At 37.0% G+C, this 21,381-nt stretch overlaps 1 protein-coding gene across 2 annotated transcripts; it reads right to left on the bottom strand.

Moving 5' to 3' along the window:
* Positions 1 to 8,410: 8,410 nt before the first annotated feature.
* LOC114650875 (nectin-3-like) lies at positions 8,411 to 21,110 on the bottom strand. Of its 2 annotated transcripts, none has more exons than XM_051926216.1 (6): positions 20,988 to 21,104; positions 20,523 to 20,855; positions 18,006 to 18,302; positions 13,605 to 13,710; positions 12,873 to 13,018; positions 8,411 to 8,563 (listed from the first exon to the last, which is right to left on the bottom strand). In XM_051926216.1, the coding sequence occupies exons 1-6, from the start codon at positions 21,091 to 21,093 to the stop codon at positions 8,442 to 8,444; spliced, it is 1,110 nt and encodes a 369-aa protein (XP_051782176.1). In that variant the 5' UTR covers positions 21,094 to 21,104; the 3' UTR covers positions 8,411 to 8,441. The 2 variants fall into 2 exon arrangements, with proteins under 2 accessions (XP_051782176.1, XP_028656617.1); XM_028800784.2 differs by having other exon boundaries at positions 8,412 to 8,563; positions 20,997 to 21,110.
* Positions 21,111 to 21,381: the final 271 nt, after the last annotated feature.

The raw sequence follows: 21,381 nt of genomic DNA, 5'->3' as shown, positions 1-21,381 counted from the left end.
ATGTGCCGTTTCCTTTTTTCGGTGCTCTTTGCGCCTCATTTCTCAATTTTTCCTGTGCTCACTCCTTTTTTCTGTGGTCTTGTCCGCCTCTCGCGGCCCCTCATCCGCCTCTCTCGCCCTCTTCTATCCGCCTTTCTCGGCTCCTCAGCCGACCCTCGCGGACTCTTTTTGCGCCTGCGCAGTACGTCTTTTTGCAGCTACGGCCCATTGCCGGATGTGCCTGCGTCCATCATCCGGTTTAGCATTCTCGGTTAGTAATATGGATGATAGGTAGGTGTGTATGTGTATTTCATGATAATGCTCTGGTTGTGAACCAGGCCTGCTAACATTTGTAACAAGCTCTTTGGATTTTGTTCCTGTTTTTACTTCCTCAGATTCTGAAGTTTTGATTCTATTCCCAACATGATATGGTATTGTTCTAGTGGAGTCAACTGTAATTAACTTTACATTTACTTCCACTAGGGATACTTCAATATTTACCTGAATTTATCATTATTTTTTTTACTCATTGTAAAGAGTTTTGGACTGCATGTCTGTATGAAACTGTATTGTATTAATAGATGTAAATAGTTGCTATGTTTTCCCTGTTCTTTACCTGTTCTTGACTATATCTGCACACTCTGTAACCAACCCATCTGCATGTTCTGGTACATTCTTACTTGATAATGCCTGTTGATTCTGCTTCAATTAAGATCACACCACGGTTATTATAGTTAACAAAAAACAAAACTGAAACTGTTATTAAAAAACATTTTTGTAAACTGAAATAAAATAATTATCAAAACCAAAATGAAAAAGTAAAACTAAACAAAACTATTAAAGTAGCTGGAAAGACGAATTGAAATAAAATAATAATTTACTAAAAAATATTTTTAGTTTTTATTTTTGAATGAATATTCTTGCTGTTAATCTTTAACCCTTGTAACTTTTAACTCTAAACGAGAAAGTCATCTGCCATGAGCCGCCCGCATATATTCACCCAGGGAACAAAGGCAGGTGACAGAGGACGGCTGTTCACACAACAATTTGCAGTGACAGGTGTGAATACGGGCACATAAACGTGTGAAAAAGAAAGTGATTTACTGTGCTGCCTTTCTTTACGTTTGTTGTTAATCAAGATGTAATTCAAACGCCTGAAATTGGAATGCACTGGTCAACAAAACCTTTACGAGTGAGTAACTTTTCAGTTTATTTCTCATGTGCCTGCTTTTTGTTGACAGTAATTCATCTGCCACTTTGCACAGAAGAAATCATTTTTACTTTCTCATAAATGAAGTATAGAGTAAGTACAGTAATGATGAAAAAAATTCAACCTTGAGATTTTGATTAATCTTGACGTTTTAGACCTCCAAGAGTCCGAAAATATCATTTTTCGGAATTAAGTCTGTGTGTGTGTAAACACGATAACTCAAAAATGCAACAAGACAGATGAATGAAATTTGGCATGTGGTTGTTACACTAAAATTGTTGATCTGTATTAACTTTTGGGCCAAACCCATCAACCGAAAGTGGTCTTTTATCTCAATACATACTTGATTTTTTTTTTTACTTAAGCAGCTGCAGAGTCTGATTTATTCAATAAGATCAGTATATTGTTACTGACCAATCACTTTTGCTTTAAAAACATTGTTTAACAACAAAGCGATACAAACCTTTTAAAATTCCTGGTTTGTCAACATCTCTACTGAACTACAGGTTGGTAGGTGAAGAGAGTCTGCCAAGTGATGGAAAACTAAACATAATATGTGTTTTTGTATTTATTCTATATTTATTAATTTATCTTTTTTGAGTTTATATTCACAGCTCAAAATACCTGATATTGTGAAAATAACCCAGTAGTAGAATTGTGCTTTAAAATATTTGTCCCCCTTTTTTCAATGTTTCTCTCTCTCTCTCTCTCTCTCTCAAAATAGATAGCTGAAATATCATATTCTTTTTGTTCATAACATCAGCTTTATCATACATATTGCACACACGGGATTTTTCCTTCATTGTGTCCAAACCTGCTAGGGTAGACCCCAGGATTCCTGCGATCCTACTCTGGATAAACAGGTTTAGATAATGTATATATTGTTCTTAATCTCAGATGGTGTCTCTGTCATTTTGTGCCCGTCCATACCCCTATCACCTGCTCTCACTCTGCTCATTAAGGGTTTACCATTCTTATACAATGGCTATTCAAGTCTCACCACCCCTAACCTTCACACTGATTCAAGTCTAAGAGTCTTGTTCTTCCTAAGCCCCCATGATTTTCATGACCACATCTGTCAGAACACAGTACAATTTATTTTCTGATTTTTTATATCTTTTCAGGCCTGCAGGTTGCAAAATTCTGTCTATCAATTGCATGTGCCTGAGATGGAATCAGAGATCAATATTATCATTATAATAACAAAGCACAGTATGGGAGATTTTTGAATGCAATCTTGAAGGTATTCATTGTAAGCACATTGTCTTGGAGCAGTATATGTTGTTGTGTGCTGTAGACGTTTTGAGTAAAAAATCCATCAAACCTTAAAGTTCACCTAAATTTCATTAAAAATTGGCCCATTCTGGGCAATAAAAGGAAAAGATAAAAAGTCCCAACAGTCAGCACAGATTTGTTCAGCACAAATGACATAGAACATATTTTTAAAATTACAGAATTGTGTAAAATTGTTCATATTCAGTATCTGGTTTTGATTATGCTTGTCTTTATCACACAAAAACAAACTCAGATAGTAAACCATGTAGTGTAGTAAGCTTCCATTAACATTATACTCATCCAAATCCGTTAAGTGTACAGTTCTGTCTGATTGTGACACAAAACTAAACTACATAGAAGCTCTATGCCATACTTACTAAAACTGAAACTAATAGATATAAAAATAAAATAGAAATGTCTTTGTGACCTGGATTCGCTTCCCGGGTCCTCCCTGCGTGGAGTTTGTATGTTCTCCCCGTGTCTGCGTGGGTTTCCTCTGGGTGCTCCGGTTTCCTCCTACAGTCCAAAGACATGCAGGTTAGGTGCATTGGCGATCCTAAATTGTCCCTAGTGTGTGCTTGGTTTGTGTGTGTGTCTGTGTGTGTGTGAGCCCTGTGGTGAGCTGGCGCCCTGCCCGGGGTTTGTTTCCTGCCTTGCGCCCTGTGTTGGCTGGGATTGGCTCCAGCAGACCCCCGTGACCATATAGTTAGGAAATAGCGGGTTGGATAATGGATGGATGGATGGATGTCGTTGTGAAATAAAAACTAAATTATAACTATAAATACACGATGAAGATAAACTAAAACTAAACTGAATTTTCAAGTAAGATCAGAAAAAATATAGAAATAAAAACTAATATTAAAAGGCAAAACTATAATAACCTTGGATCACACTTCTGAATCCATCCCTGCACCTGAGTTTACTATTTCTGAAGTGTCATGTGGCACTCCACCCTCAAAAATGGGCTCATGTTGAAAGTCTAATGGCAGACCATTGACATCACGAAGAGGGGTAGGTATTTCATTATGTATAACAAAATAATTACTTGTATGTGTAAGTTCTGTCACTACTACTTCTTCTTTTAAAGCCTTTTCCACTTTCATGTAGAGCTTGCTATAATGGACCATCCCCTTCCACTCTCATCTCTTGTATACTTCTTTGCCTGATTTTCTCCTTTAGGTACCCCACAGTCAATTCATTTTCTCTTTAATCATCCTCTTCTCCTCTGTCCCAATATCTTCTTATCTATTATTATTCTCCCCACATTGTCTGCCTTTCTACTCATGACATGCATGTACCACTTTAACCTTTTTTCCTTTATTTTCTTTGAAATTTATCCAACTTTAAATCTGATTCTCTCATTCCTGACCTTGTTAAGCTTTGTTACTCCACACATTCATCTTAACATCATCATTTCCGTAGCATCCAGTTTACTTACATGCATATTTAACTGCTCAGATTTTGATTCATACAACAATGCTGGTCTGACCACTCTTTTATACAATTTACCATTCACTCTTGCATTGATTCTTTGGTCACACAATACTTCCGATACCTTTTTCCCAGTTTTAACAGCCTTATTGATACTATGGTTTATTTCTAGATCTAACTCTCCATCCTCTGTTTTTGTTGATCCTAGATATTTGAACATTTCCCACCCTTTTAAGCCCTTCTCTCCGGAGGTTAACCTCTTTAGCTTGTTCTTGTCACTTAGATTTGCTTGCTTTTTATCTTAATCTTGTAGCTACTGATCTTTCAAAATTACACAAGAAACTATTTTAGACTAGGGGGCTCTGCCCCCTGCTCGCTTCGCTCTCCCACCCCCGTGTTTACTTTAAAAACTTTTGTAAAAACAATACTTGTCCTTTATTTCCAGCCCCGTGCGTGGTGTTACACACGTGCGAGTAGGAGGCAGCTACAGGGTCTGAGTAAGTGTAATAAAACATCCGACCAGAGGGCGGCGGAGTGTACTGACTGTCTTTCTCAGTTCCCTACAGACCTTTCCCGGGAAATCCTGCAAGGTTCCGGCGCCTCAGAAGACATCACTTCCAGAGTCCCTTTGCTGACGTCACTTTCGAAGCCGGCCCCTTTGCTGACATCACTCCCGAAGCCGACCCCTTTGCTGAAGTCACTTCTGGTTCCGGCCATTTTGATAACATCAGTTCCTCTACAGGCCTTTAAAGCCTCCATCTTGGGCTACTAGTCAGTTCTGTTTTGGACTCTGTTATATGCACATCGTGCTACTTATTTCAGCCCTTTTGCAGCTGGGAAAAACAATATCCGGGTGGCTGCCCCAAACCTTTATGATGTCTTGGACTCTTGATTATCACAGTGGTTACATCTCTTTCTCGCAAGACGTATAACGCTGCTCGCACACTAAGGATATGCTGTCGGATCATCTGCTGTCTTTCTGCTGCTGGCGAGCTGCCTGTTCTGCTTGTCGCATGTCGTTGTTTTAAGTGCTGGGAGCACATGATGCGTGTCTGCCAAAAGCAATCTAACAACTACTAGGTTAGATGTCTGTGGACTTGTTTAAACTGATGGCTCACTGCCTTGTCTCGCGTGATGTTGTAAAAACAATAATTGTTCATTATTTCCAGCCCCGGGCATGGTTAAATCTCTTTCTTGCAGGACATATAATGCTGCTTGCGTTGTGAAGGGGGGGGGCATCGATCATTTTAAAGCCTGTACAGCAGTTGTCCTTTTTGCCACTTCGTGTCTCTGCTGCTCGCGTTGTGATCGCTTCTCCGTGATCATAAATATACACCTGACCCAATTGTGTTTTCTTTGAAATTAAATTTGGCGTTGCTTTAACTATTGTGGGACCACAGATTCTCATAGCGTATGGTCCATTATTGTGTAAATCTACGTTTTGTGCATTGAACGATGTGAAGGCGAAAAGACTTTGTTTTCTGCTGTTTGCCTTTTATTTCTGACCTCGCTTTGTCCTGCTATTTTTTCAATTACACCAGGTCCTGATGATTAATTTCCTATTGTTTGCGCTAATGCGATCTTTTAGTCGTCGACATTTTATTTATAATGTTTTGTCCTTTATACGCTTTATATGCACTAAGACCCCTGGATCTGTGTTTGCTGCGTGCCTTTACACTACTGATGTTTTTGCTGGCCGTGCTCTGATATTGTTTGTAAGTAGGGTGTGTCTTGCAAGAATCTCATGTTCTATATCCCCGCGAGACGCTCCGGGGCCATTCTCTTTCGTCTCGCAGGTCTTTTATTTGTCTTCCGTGATCTTAACGTGAAGATCACGTATCATCTCCTAGTCATTCCCTCCCACAGGATTTTTTTTATAATAGAGAGATAACTGCAGCCACTGCACAAGTGTCCCAAAATGTACAAAGGCACCAGACATGGCAGAGACAGCTCAGAGTATGTGAGCACCAACAGCACTGCTCTTGTTTACACAAGCACACTTATGTGGCACCACTTTAAAAATTTACTCAGAGTTGGGTTGGATGAAATTCGCCTTGCAGTGAAAAAAAGATGCATTTACTGAATTTGTCATACAAATACAAAGAGCCATTATACCAAAAATACTAAATTAAGCAAAGTTGGATGAAAATAGATAGTTACATAGACAGTTACATGTATATAGTGCTTTTCTAGACACTCAAAGCACTTTACATAGATAGTGGGGAACCACTTTAACTACCACCATTGTGCAGCATACACCTGGACGATGTGACAACAGACATTTTTCTGTCAGTAGCTCGCCACACATTAGCTATTAGGTGGTGAAGGAGTGAGAGAGACAATTTGCCAATTAGAAACACAATATGATTATGGGGACAGAATGACCAGGCCATGGTGGGAAATTCAGCCAGGATAGTGAATTACATCCTATTTTTTTTCAAATGTTACTCAGTGATTTTTTATGACCACAGTGAGTCAGGACCTTGGTTTTATGTCTCATCCAAAGGATGGCACCATTTTTACTCATTTGTCCCAGGAACTCGTGTTCTTAAGTGAGGCATTATTTAAAACTTAAAAAAATAATCTCTTCCAATGACTTAAAACGGCAGACTTTGGGGCACCAGAGGAAAATGTGGGAGTTTTTTTTGTATTTTCACATCCTGGGTTTATACAGTACATTGTTGATCCATTCAAGCTGAATGCAAAGCTAAACATGTGTTTTACTTTGTGATCATCTACTTAGACTGGCTATTGCTTACACTATATGAAAAATCCACCCATACCAATGGCTGCTAACGGAGAAGTAAAAATATAATCAACTCATCCCAGAGAGTGCCAAGAATCTGTAATAAAAACCAAATTGTTTACAACTTTGCATTGTCATAAATATACAGTAATTCTGACACTAAAAGCTTTGCTGTTTCAGAAGGGATATAAAATTTAAAGCTTTTGTTTCATGTTTGCTTCGGTGCCCCATAGACTGTCATTGTAGGCTGCTGGGGGCCTTCACAAAGCTAACCTTTCAAAGAAGAGAAGACATTTCCATTGACATTAGTTACCACATGAGACAGATGAAGATACTATAATGCTAACAGCACTTCTGATAACACAATTCCATTTTACAATTTATTCTGGAAAAGAACTGAATAAAAATAATCCACAAAATAGCAATTCACTCTTTATTTAAATTGTACTACTTTTAACAAAATGAATTGGTTTAATCTCTTTTGTTAGCATCTTAGACAATCATTTCCTGTCGCCTCAACAACTCCTTAATTCCATCATGGTCTTCACGCTCCTGAAATGACACAGAGTTGTAACGTATTGACTATAGAGTAGCAGGATTTTGGTTCCGACTGTTGTTCGTTTTAAGTTTAGTCCGCTTGCAATGTTTGTCTCATCATGAGGTGAACATCTGAAGGTCCTTAGTATACTATTATCTGCTACAGCAGGGGATTTCAGAGTTAGTGCTGGCCTCTCTCTATAGCTACAGGTTTTTTCACCCAGCCAATTTCTTGTTTTAATCGGACTTCTCTATTAGTTAAGTAATACTTTACTTCCAGTTCCTGTGTTTTCTTGTGTCAATGCAGACATTACAAAATAGTTTTGCACAAAAAATCTCTCTTTTTTTTTTACTTTTCAGGTAATTTAAGCCATTACTTGCTACACAGCAAAATAGCTTCTACCTTCTAGTCTCCAGTGTCATTTGCACCTATACCAGCTCATTGTTTATTGTCAGTATTCAAATATGCTTTCTGATTCCCAGGATTTTGTTTTTAGTTGGCACTGTTATCATGAATATCTTAAGCCTAGTTTTTAATATACAGATGTGCTGCAAAAGCAGGTGGTGGCAGATGTTATTATGGTGTATTTGCTTAATACTGTTATGCAAGTTAACTTATAGATTTAGAATACAGTGGGAACGTTTACACCCTTTTTTTAACAAATGGCACAGTGATTGGTTAAGAGACTTGCGCAGGTTCACACAGTGAGCTAGAAGTGGGAATTGAAACAGCAGCCAATGGGTCCGAGGTCCAAGATGACTTAAGGGAAATGTGGGACCTTTTTTGATTAGTATACAGCACTGTATTTGTACCAGAAGCTATTTTTATACTGTCCTAGATTTTATCCTTCTAAATCAAATTTGACTTTAATAACCAACCATATTGGAGAACTGCGGAAACTAAAAAAAATACAAAATCAGTTTATTGGTAGTGGATACCTTCTTAGAAGAAGAGGGGGTTAATCTAACTAAACATCAAACTATCATTATTACCCGCTCACCACCAATCTAAGTAGGCTGTTACAGCAGAGGCCATGAAGGCTGGTCTTTAAGATAGACTGCATAAAATTTGGAAATTACACATATTAAATAAATGAGCATGATTCACGTTTTTTTATCATTAAATTTCCATTAACAATATAATCCTTAAAAAAGGAAGAATAAAAATGTAAGGAGTATCTCCTTCAAAACAAGCTCATTTCTTAAAAACCACCAAGATTACTAAGATAACTTAATCATGATAATAAAATGATACCACTTGCCTTAAGCTTGACTTAACTTCCAATTCCTTTTCTTGACCAAGAGCCACAGACAAATACCCATTACTAAAATAATGATCAAAAGAGGAATAATGCCTGCAGTGTTGATTCTGTGAACAGGTGCAGCTGCAAGAAAATATTTACATTATTAAACTCTTTTCAGTTAATAAAGTAAATCAAGTCAACTAGACAGTTACAGGTATATTTGACTAGAAAGCATGTACCCTGATTAAACATTATTATGACAGTTATATCAGAAATAAATACATAAATAAGATTTATAGTATATTACAGAGGGCGGCACAGTGGCGAAGTGGGCAGCACTGCTGCCTCGCAGTTAGGGGACCTGGGTTCGCTTCCCGGGTCCTACCTGCGTGGAGTTTGCATGTTCTCCCTGTGTCTGCCTGGGTTTCCTCCCACAGTCCAAAGACAGGCAAGTTAGGTGCATTGGCGATTCTAAATTGTCCCTAGTGTGTGCTTGGTGTGGGGGTGTGTGTGTGCGCGCCCTGTGGTGGGCTGGCGCCCTGCCCAGGGTTTGTTTCCTGCCTTGTGCCCTGTGTTGGCTGGGATTGGCTCTAACAGACCCCCGTAATCCTGTAATTAGGATATAGCGGGTTGCATAAAGGATGGATGGATGGTATATTACAGAATAAAGTATTTGCAAACACATTTTGTTCTATTAATCCTAAGAATCACAGAGAATCATGTAAATTTCACTCAAAGGCATTATATTTATAGCTGGACATATTTGCGTATGGAAATTCTGTACAAAACACAGAAGTTATTTTTTAAATGTGTAATCAACAACTAATTTGCATCTCTTTAGCAAAGAAGCAAACAATTAATTTTTTTATATTGTCCTTTTATACAAGTGCAAGTGTTGGCTCTATCCTGTGCCTGCTGGTATAGGCTCCAGCTACCTTTGGCTCCCAAACTGGATTAATTACCTTTAAAAATAAAAGGATGGATGGGCCTTGTATAGTATTAGTAGTATATAAGGATATAAGAAATTTAACAAATGACTATTCAGTCCATCAAGCGTGCTTGTTTAGCTAATAACTAAGCTATCCCACTATCTCATCCTGACACTTGTTAAAGATTGTCAAGGTTATTGCTTTAACTACATGTCTCAGTCAGTTGTTCCAGATTCCCACAACATTTTATGTAAAGTTTTTTTTTTTGATGTCAGTCCTAAATGTACTTCCCCTTAATTTCCACTGGTGTCCCTTAAGCTGAATGAATTCTGCTAGATCTACTTTATCAATTCCTTTAAGAATTTTGAAGGCCTGGGTTAGGTCCCCACACAGTCTCCTCTGTTCGAGACTAAACAGGTTTAATTCCCTGAGTCTCTCAGTGTACAACATCTCCTTAAGTAAAATGCACTGGTGCCACTCCTGATGCACATGTTCATTGTGTTTGCAGTTAAAATATCTACTTACTCTACAAAACATATTCTAAACCTGAGATCTGAAAGATAAACTTTAGGAAACTGACATCAGCAATTGATTAACTTCTCAGATAGGCAACATGCAAAGATTGTTCTATGATTTTCTTGTATTTGCATAATGCAGAGGAGTTTTATTTTCATATTTCTGCTGGCTTAGGCACCAGCCTGAGCAAACCTGAACTACACTAAGTACAGTAGTTGGAGAATGGATGGATATGTGTTTAACATATTTTAAAAGTAAGATTATAATTTTTTAATAACCTACTGTATAATGTAGCATCTCTGTGTGTACTTGTGTTAAAAATTTGACAGAATTGATTTATTTATGGATTTTGAGTGAGGTTGCAATTATAATAAACTTAAAATAAATGAATTACATTTGCATTAAAGCTGATAATGCCAATAAAAAAGCTGATCCATGTAACGTACTGAAGACAAAAGAAATATAAACAGTTTCATTGTGAATATGTAGTGCAATAAGCAGACATCAGCATGCAGGTAACACACAAATTTGGGACATACATAATTTATGGTCTTTTTTCAGAAAGTAAAACGGTGATCATACTGTGTTAATGTGTAGCAAGTTGGTTGGATATACAAGTAAGAATTTCACTGTACTCTGTAATATAAAAATACAACAACTACTACTACTGCTTCAATGAATTTAAACAAATACATGAATAAAATGTTTGCTCTATAAAATAAAGAATGATTTATTGCTGTTATACAGGAGGGACCAACAGGGACTGCAACTGAAATATTAATGAATTGATGCAAGACAAGAAGCAGTCAATGAGATGCCCTAGTGAGTTTTAGGAAACACCAAGAGGGGGCTCAATACTCTAACTTAGTGACTGTCCAGGGCTTAGTCGCTTCCTGGGCACATAATAATATTGGGGATACATATGTCTCCAGAAACCTTCAGACCAAGTTCAAATTCCCAAGTTTAGTACAGGGGTCTCCCATGGCTGCAGTTTTTTTATTTCAACCAGTTTTACAATTAGTGCATCACTCTTACTTTTAATTAATATTATTGTTTAGTAAGTTGTATTTTTTAATTCTCTTATTCTAACAACTTCTGACATACTTGCATTTTTGCCAAAAAATGAATTGCTTACATTTTCTTTGCCATTTTCTTTTTAATTCACCCTTTTCTGTAGAGTTTGCTTCCTTAATTATACCCAAATGCTGACAATACTGAATAATTCTCCAGGAACATATTCACTTGTCCACTCACTTGTAAGAAATATATCTTAGTGAATAGCCAAGTGAAAATGGCATGGAAATGTTTTGTCTTTTTTAACATTCAATGTTGTGTGCACTGCTCATTAGTAATCATCAGCATTTAGAAGCAAAAGGGGGGTAAGCATTTTCTGATGATTCTGAACTTATGGGGTGTATTGACAAGGGGGATGAGACAGTCTATAGGATTCACGTGGAGAAGTTTGTTTCTTGGTGCAGAACGAATTGCCTGCAAGTTAACATCAGCAAAACCAAGAAACTGGTTATTGACTTTCGCCATACAAATGAGCCTCTATGTCAGGTCACTATTCAGGGAATGGATGTGGAAGTGGTGCACCCCTATAAGTACTTGGGGGGTCCACATCATCGACAGGTTGAACTGGTCTTGTAACACAAAGGGGCTATATAAGAAATAGCAGAGCAGGCTCCTTTTTCTTAGGAGATTATATTAATTGAATGTGGGAAGTGGCATCCTTTACATACTCTATAACTCTGTGATGGTCAATACAATCTTCTATACTGTGAATTGCTGGGCCAGTAACATCTCTTCAAGAGAGGCCCACCAAATCAACAAGCTAATTAAAAGGACAGGCTCCATTGTGTAATGCACCCGTGATCTCACTGGATGTAGTAGAGGAGGAGAGAATAAAAATAGAACTGAGTATCATTATGAACAATGCTGCATATCCTCTCTCTGACATACCAACACCGAGAATTTTCAGCCAATGAATTATTCAACAAAAGTGTGTCAAGAAAAGCTAATGGGGTCCCTTTATGCCAACAGCAATATATCTGCATAATCCCTCACTATGACAGTAACTGCCAAGTCAGAAGTTTTCTTTCTTTTAAGTCACTCTGCCACAGACAGACTGATGGTAGCAAAGACGTTAATTAGTTTGTCAGTGGTCTCCTACCAATGCCCACAATGAACAGGTAAGCTAGGATCGGCTTGGCCCTTTCAGACTAGACAGAAGGTGGTGTTCTTCTGATCCTGGAAGTGATCTAGGAGTCTTCTCCAGAAGGACTACCAAGGAGGGTTAGAAAGACCATTACAGATATCATTAAGGGGTGCTTGGAGTTAGGATGATCAATGGAGACAAGAGGTCTTCTGGCAGTATGATGAGAGGCCCAAAAAAAGAATGCAAGACAGCAGGAATAAACATCAGAACAAGTAGGATAGGAAAGTGGGCCTACTACCTTACCAAGAAAACAGGAGACTTATTGTTTAATTAGTCCCTGTGAAGCAGAGTTTATTAATTGTATCCTGTCTTTTAGTAACTGTTAATTAAACTGATTAGGTCTGTATCTTGTTGATGCCTTTGTTCTATTAAATTCTGCCTTTTGTGCTATTTCTGTCTACCTGATATATTTTCCTTTAGTATTGTCCCTTTAACTTGTTTTAGTGATTAACAATTCACAGTGCATTAGCCTGCAAAACCCCTCTGTCTTTCCTTAAGACTAGATTAAAAGTTACTGTAAATATTAAAAGACTGTGAAAACAGCACCAATGTTCTTTGGAAAACCTACAATTTTAATTCTATCTGATGTTACTCGTGACAATAAATACAGTGGGAACAGACTAAGAGTATGTTGAGCTCAATGATGTGTATTTGCTAAAATGTTTATGATCATTTCTACATTAGGCCGTTAAAATATCTTCATTAAAATGCCAGTTATTGGTCAAGTAACCATTTCACACATGGACAGCACAATAACAAATCTTCACTTTTTGTTTGTAATACTTACATTTAAGATAAAATGTGCCAACACCAGTGCCTCTTACATTAGTTGCCTTGCAAAAGTACTGCTTATTGCCTTCATTGGCTAGCATCAGTGTAAGATGTCTGTTCTCCTCTGATGTAACATTATCAAAACCTATTATGTCACTTTCCCTAGAATAGTTACAAGAAACATATCTGTATGAAACCATTTTATAAACCATACTATAACACATACAAGTTTATTGGCATTGAAACCTAGATAGGAAGTTAAAAAAAAACCTTAATGGAGACAATTCCAACATTGACAACATAAAGATAAATCAGAGCGTCAAAATTTTCTTTGATACTTGAGTAACACGTGTCTTCTGATCAAGAAACACACCTCAAAGTATCCTCATTCTGTAAACTGAAAGACATATCTACGTATAAGTTTATACAATAGTAGACACTGTTCTAAAAATTCTAGATATTTAATATTGAGGGCATTACACAGTGTATTAAGGAATAAACAACAATTTACATGACATTGAGGATAAACAATTTAAATGAACAGAATAGGAATGCACCTTAAAAAGATACCTTTAGATTTTACTACTGTAAACTGTACTCTTCTATTACAATAGAAAGAAAAGTCCATTAAACATGGAAGCTCTAAATAATTATCATGTCTAGCATTCTCTTCTCATACATAACTAATTTAACCTAGACATAAGTATGATCGGTTAAACAAAAAAAGAATAACAAAAAAGGGCTGTACTTTTTCCAAACAAATTTCTCTGCGGCAGGATTGGCATCAGCTTCACACAGGATAACCATCTTATCAGATTCACTCTCTGCGATCCGTACAGTGACAATGGGTGCATCTTAAAAACAAATGGTCAAGAATACACTTCATTATTTGACTATTACCCTTGTCTGCTCCCCATCTAACTGAAACTGTACTTCTAAATACACGGAATATATAAGTACACTCTTATATAAGTATATAAGTACACTTATTCTGTAATAGCACAGATGTTAAAATTTCAGTCATCTACTGTTTATTATACAAAAATAACTTAAATATATTTGCCTGTCAAGCAGTTTATTTACACTAGGTTTACAGAATATTTATAATTTATTAAACACCAAAAATATCTTATGTTTACTGTGTTTAGAGAACCCTCAACAATGACAGTAGTCAGTAATAGTATAAAATACAATTATTAATATAAGCATAAATTACAAATACTGTAGAACCTCGGTTCACGAACGTCTCGGTACACGTACAACTCGGTTTATGACCAAAAAGTTTGCCAAACTTTTGCCTCAGTTCACGACTACACACTCGGTATACGAACAAGCCAGTTTCCCTTTCAGTTTGTGCGCGCAGATGATTTCTGCACGTGTTGCATTGTTCTCGGTCAGACTTGCGTGCTTGCACGTGCGTGCGTGCTTTCGCTGTGAAGTCTTTGTGCTCTATTTAATTTCCCTTCCGGTTTGTATGCGCCGATTACTGTATTTAAGCACGTGTTCAACCTCTCCCTGCTCACTGTTCTCAGTCAGACGTGCGTGCTTTACCTGTTAACTCTGTGTGCTCTACAGTATTTCGTGTGCTTTTGCAGTTAACCATGGCTTCTAAGCAAGTGAAGAGTGGTGAGAAGAAAGTGTTGCAATGTTACTTTTCTCTTTTTTCAAATGTTCATTTTTTTCCCTGTGCTTAAAACTCATTTAAAAAAAAGTGTTTATACAGCGATCGGATTGTAATGCTATAGCGCGAACTGCTGCAATGTTACAGAGAGAGAGAGGGCTCGCGTGCTGCTGAGACAGAGAGAGAGAGAGAGAGAGAGAGAGAGAGAGAGAGAGAGAGAGAGAGAGAGAGAGAGAGAGAGAGAGGGTTCGCGTACTGCTGAGAGAGAGAGAGAGAGAGAGAGAGAGAGGGCTCATGTGCTGCTGAGAGAGAGAGCGAGCCTGCGCATGCAGCTGAGCAGGGAGCCTGGGTGTTTGTGTCAGTATTATTCAATGTTTTTACATTAGTTTACTATTACACTGTGCATTCTATGGTGTAATTAACTATATTTGTGCTTAAAAATCTTAAAAAAAATATATTTACATACAGTTCGTACGGCCTGGAACGGATTAACTGTATTTACATACAATCCTATTGGGAGAAATTGCTTCGGTTCATGACTAAATCGGTTTACAACCAGAGGTTTGGAACAAATTATGGTCGTGAACCGAGGTTCCACTGTAATGCAGTGGGGATTAAAAGGTGCATGGGACTGCAGGATTACTGCACAAATGCTTGGAATAGTGGCTCAGAGGCAGCACTGCTGCTTCACAATAAGGAAACCTGGGTTTGTATCCCAGGTGCTCCCAGTGTGGAGTCTACACATTCTCCCTGTGTCTGTGTGGGTTTCATTTGGACTCCCCGGTTTCCTCCCACTGGCCAAAGACATGCAGGTTAGGAGAATTGGTGTTGCTAAATTTGGCTTGTGTGTGTGGATAAGTGGGTTAAGAAAACTGGTGGATGGATGGATGAATGCTTTGTTAAGCTTGTATGTCATGAACCTGGTGCAGTTGCTCTTGACTGGGACATGCAGCTGAGGGATTTGGCAATCAGCTGTCCAGTGGAGCTACACAGGAGTTGAAGAAGTGGGTGACGCACAATGCTATATTTAAACTGAGCTTTAGAAGAAAATCAACTTAACTCTGCTAAATTAAAGAATACAAACAGGCTCAAGTAGATTCTTGAGCTCAATACTAAAATTCAGGAAACTGTCAGAAGAAAACCACAGAAACATAGGGACAACATCCAAAGTCCATACTGAAAACTGGGTGCTAGATTTGAACCTATTACAATGGATCTGTAAAGTGGCAATCAGAGTGTGCTGCTGTGCCATCTAAGCTAAGAATATGTTAAAATATAGTAATAAATATCTTGTATTTTAATTAACAGCATTCACAGTTATGTTGAATTCTCAACTGTCTTAAAGCTGGACAAATTTATCCGGTGACAGAAAAAAACAGCACAGTTTGATAAAATGATTCAAATTTTCTTTTGAAGATGGAATAGGCAAAGATCTGGAACGAGGATAAAAGTAAGGAGAAGTGAATTTAGAACTGGTCAGTCTTCATATAAAAAGGATTATTCAATCACTTTTAAATAAGTTGGAAGAAGTTTAAGAGTTCAGGTGCTGTGACATGTTATGTACTTTGGAGATCCAGCTTGGACTTCTTATTTCAGATGCTATTTTAAAACTGGACAGGTTTCATTTAATACGATCGGACAGAGAGAAAAAGGCAGCAGGGGTAACTGGAGATTTATATGTATAAGTATTAGTAAAAAGGTGAGCACATTTTAATTAAAGCCAAAATGTGTTATCCAGACATTGAAATCCTGACTTAATTTATCCATGTTACTGTTTATCCATGTTATTATTAATATATTATATTAATGTTTATTAACTTGGGAACAGAAATGATTCACTCTGTTACGAAAACTGTAGTGAATAAATCATTCTGTCCCTAGAATGATGGTGACTTCAACCAGGGAAACATCAGAGCAAAAGTCTATTAGCTTGTTTCATTTGTGGACACAACAAGCTAGACCTATTCCATTTAAATGTCAATGTCGTTCAATGTAAACCTGTGGCACATCTGGACAGGTATGACCATCCTACTTCCACCTACAAGCCATATATTGTCAGCAGCAGCTCTCAGTTATCCAAGCCTAAAGTGTATATGTTTGTTTGGGGGGGTTGTTGTTTTCCATTGAGTTTGTATTTTTCTTCTGCTTCTGTAACTAAGAGTTTCATAAAAATTTACACTGTGTTTATAACTGTATGTGTCAGTATGTAAACTGTATGTTTGATTTTAAAACAATTCTTATATTTCTCATTTTTTAAATTCTCCAGATTTTCTGTATTTTTGTATTGATGCAATTTTTCCTCATTCAGGCTGGATTTTTGTCTAAATATGAGTGGAAATATCTACACGCAAAATTAAAGAATTATTTATTTAAAGTTAAAATAGCAGTGATAACAAATTAATTACACTGCACAACAATTTTTTTGAAAAGTCTTGCTTCCTGAAAATGATTTGATGTAATATTCGTGATCAGCACCCAGAAATCTATAAGAAACACCCAACAGTGTTCAAGAAGCAAAAACTTTGTTGTGCAGTGTTATTTGAAAGACTGGCAAGTAATACGATTCAGAATTTTATAAACTATTGTAAGCATCAGAAAGAGTAAACTGTGATATTAAAAAATGTCTGAACTAATAATATCAAAGTGCTAGTTATACTGTGTGTTTTTGACATCAGAATCACTTTTATTTGACATTACTAAATGTACTGGAATTTACCTTGGTAGCTTTGGGGCTGCTTAAACAGAAAACAATATCACATACAAATAACATAAATAAAATAAGTTAAACAACATATATTAGAGCCAGTTGCAGAATAGTGCAATTACAAAAGAAATGTGCAAATGATGTGGAAATGAAAACAGGGGTATAGTGTGTATACATGTGCATATGTATACACACACATCTTCATACATAAAAGAATACAGAAATAAGCAAGGAAGACAGACTGGTGTGCGAAGCCTATTGCTGTGGGAAAGAAACTACAGAGGTGTCTGTTAGTTTTAGTTTTAATTGACCAAAAGCATTTACCCGAAGGGAGTTTTGGATCAAGTGATGACCCAAGTGAGTCAGTGGTGATTCTTTTGACATAGTTTATGACTCTAGATACATACAGGTCTGCAACAGTTGAAAGAGCACAACCAATTGTTCTTTCAGCAGACCTCACAACACGATTTAATTTACTTTTGGAGTGGACTGCTGCAGAACCAAACCAGACAACAAAGCAGAATATGATCACACTTACATTCCCCCTACAGAGTCTGAAACCCTCCTTGATTTAAATTACAAAAATTAATGTCAAGCCCTGTGCAATTATGAAAATCTAAACATTAGCACCTTGTAATGTAGAAAAAGAGCAGACTCTCAAGTTCAGATTATCCAGTATTCTCATCACATGCTCATGAAACTGCTATATAGGGAAGACAGCTTAGGTCTAATTTAGAAGTTCACTGTGGCTTGTTTTGAAATAAACCGACCGAAAACAAAAATCATCAAATAGTTTTCAAAACTAAACACAAAACAATACTCACAAGTGATACTTAAATTAACTGTAGTATTCATTTTCGTTGCAAGAACAGGCTGCTCCACAACACAGAAAACTTCAACCTGATTCAGCATTCTGGAAGGCACAGCAAATAGCTGACTTTGGACTGTTGACGAACCATTTGAATGTACCACGAAGTTCATCTCCACTCTGTGCTCAAAGGTGGCGATCCATGACATATCAGGTTTGAGTTTTCCATTGACTGCAGTGCAAACTGCAATGACACCTTCAGTGGTAACATCTTCTGGAATATCTTCACTTTGCACTGTTACTGATGGCTGAACTAAAAGAAACATGAGGAACAATAAATGTTGGACATTTTGTGATGCATTATTATAAACAAAATTGGTTCAGTTAACCTCCTTGGCAATAACCTCAACTGCCTCTCAGGCTCGGAATTCTATGTAAAGACAGTTAAACCTGAGTGTCTGTTATAATCCAATGGAAAGTGTTAAGCCTGAATAATGCTTAGACAGTATTCTGTTGCAATCCAGTGGATAAAATAACATCAAGCTGCAAAAATTCATGAATATTTCTATGCCACACTATGATAACTCAATATTCATGAATGTGGTGGAGCCTTCAAGCAAAACACACAATGGCTTGTAAATGAGAAGCTTAGAACAAACAAAGTTTTACAACAGACTGAAACTGAACTACTACTTGAATCAAGCGATAGTGATGACAATATGAATTGGTCATCAGATGTTCAAACGGACAGCGAAACTGAAGCATTGTATGACCAAACCTCCATGATATGCCTTTTGACTTCTGTTGTGTGAAGCTTCACTTTGATGCGACTATAGCTGTATGGCAAAAAGGCAAAAAGATCTTTCAACTGGAAAGACAAGAAAGATGTTAGATCCCTAAGCACTGTTCACAATGACGCAGCTCTCAATGTTTGTGTCAGGGATAATATGAAAGTCACTAAGCCTTGCTCTGTGGTTGCCTACAATAACACAAGGGGCATGTCTCTCAGTGCCTGGCACTGACATTCTACCTTCTCATGTTCAAGCAACAGAAAACATATTATAAGAAAAATGTACAAAGAAACACTCTTCTACTGTCCTGACTGCATTGTCGAGCTGTGCATTGGTGATTGTTTGAAAACATATTACACAAAGGACATGTAGTACATCCGATGCGTTTCCTACCATATTTATGTTTATGTTTTGGTACTTAAATGTTCATATTACTTGTAACAACATTTTTTGTGTTGAAAACAATTCTATTTTTTGGCTTGCTTTTCTGGGCCTACAGATAACACTAAAGAGGCTACTCAGTCTTATATATCACACACTTCAGAAAGCATCCAATCTATTTTGCCAGTAAATAGAAAAAATGAGAAATAACTATTGAAGGATCAGAAAAGAAATTAAAACATAATGAGATGGCAAAATCCAATACATTAATCAAAGACAAAGGCAAAGTCTAAAACCCTTAAAGCATTTTAAAACCACTCAAAACATCATGATTTTTTCTTTGGAGAATCCAAAATCTTGGACACTGATTATGTTGTGCTGCCATCTTAACTATCCTCTGGAAGATGATGTCACACAATGCAACTTAAAGGGTGACTTGGTGGCAACACAGTCTTGTTGCTATCATCAAAATACAAATAATGGCAGTGCTTGTGAAAAACAAAAAAATGATCAAAAAAAAAAGAAACAAAAAATATAACAATATACTGTAATAACAACAAAGAAAACCATCAGAACAAATTTCCACTGGTGTGAGTACCAATAAAATACCCAAAAAATCCATCCATCCATCATCATGAGGAGATTTTCAAGGCAAACAAGCACAACTCAGAATAAACAAGATAAAGCATAACATTACAAAATAATTCAACACATGATAAACTTCAGGGAAACTAACTTGAAAGTTTCTACATAAGAAAGCATTAGCAATGGCACATATATATCATGGTAAATTTTGTATACCTTGCACAGAAAAGCCACTTGAACAAAATTTAGTTAAGATGTTTAAAACAAAGACACTACACAGCCAGTTTACAGTGCTCAACATTCATTTCAGGCTGCCAATTTAAACCTACTTTACATTACCAAAATCAAAACAGAACCTAATTAGAATGTCTTATTTAGGAAGAACATAATTGAGGCATTGTAATTTGAATTTCCTGTGTAAAATAAAGAATTTTTATTAAAGGACAAGGTCGCCCTCTAGTGGGATCCATCATAAAATATTTGAAACATAACTAATCATAACACAGTGAATTCTTTCCTTTGCAAAATTGTTTCATTTTGAATTGTAAAGACATGAGAGTACTACAGTGGGCTGGCGCCCTGCCCAGGGTTTGTTTCCTGCCTTGCGCCCTGTGTTGGCTGGGATTGGCTCCAGCAGACCCCCGTGACCCTGTAGTTAGGATATAGTGGGTTGGATAATGGATGGATGGATGGATATGAGAAAATGTCCTTGTAGCCTAGAATTATTTAATTCTGCAAATTAACACACACAGTATTGCTGACAAGGTATAACTCACCGTAAACTGTAATACGAAACACATCTTCAAACGTCCCACTAGGAAAAATGGTGAAAATACATTTGTACTCCCCATCATCCAACAGACTTGTCTTTTGCAACAGAATAGAGGCATGCCTTTGTTCCTTTCCAATAAATGAAAATCGCTTGCCAAACTCATTTAAAGCTTTTCCTGCACCGTCTTGTGAAATGACAAAAAAGTTTTCCCACTTGCCACTGGTATATTTCTGCAGGGATATTTGTTGAATCACTTCACTTGTGTCTACCAGTTTGCAATTAATGGTCACATTTTTGCCTGATTTTACACTTACTGGTTCACTGACCACTCGAGTTCCTAGCAATACAAATGAAAAGAATACAAAAATTAATTTGGTGCATTCTTATGTGCCCTGTACATGAGTACAACACATAGTAACTAAATTTGACAAAATAGTACTGAACTTGCATAATTGTTGAATACACTTACTGGACTTACCATTAACACGTAACAACAAGAGGAGAAATAACAAAATACTGTACATGTATTTTGAAGGTAATGGTAAAGAAGAATGCCAATAAACCCAGTTCTGCATTGTCTGCTAACTGTGAAATTAAGAAGTTTGTGTTAATGACTATATAAAAAAATAACCTACATATTTCATTTGTATTTCTTTTCTCTCAAATTGGGCAATGACTTTTACTGTTTTAACCATCTATAAATGAACAAACTTGTGGTCATTCTGTTTAATTGCTTTTCTGACATTATTTTTTCTTGTACTTCTTGCAAAAACACTGAGCTACAAAGTCAAAGCGAACTTTATTGTCATCTCAACCATATACAAATATACAGATAGATGAAATTGCGAAGCTCAGGGTCCACA

This window comes from Erpetoichthys calabaricus, chromosome 4 (genome assembly GCF_900747795.2).
Source record: "Erpetoichthys calabaricus chromosome 4, fErpCal1.3, whole genome shotgun sequence".
Classification (NCBI taxonomy): Eukaryota; Metazoa; Chordata; class Cladistia; order Polypteriformes; family Polypteridae; genus Erpetoichthys; species Erpetoichthys calabaricus.
The sequence above is the reverse complement of the archived record's forward strand: the minus strand, read 5'-3'. Positions and strand labels throughout refer to the sequence as shown.

What these genes read in the sequence shown, in the direction of transcription:
- LOC114650875 (XM_051926216.1), bottom strand. Translation starts at nt 21,093, where the DNA reads ATGCAGAACTGGGTTTATTGGCATTCTTCTTTACCATTACCTTCAAAA. An exon ending in GTTTCGTATTACAGTTTACG is followed by an intron (nt 18,303 to 20,522) that starts GTGAGTTATACC and finishes TGTTTCTTTTAG; the next exon opens with TTCAGCCATCAGTAACAGTG. An exon ending in AGTTAATTTAAGTATCACTT is followed by an intron (nt 13,711 to 18,005) that starts GTGAGTATTGTT and finishes TTTGTTTTTAAG; the next exon opens with ATGCACCCATTGTCACTGTA.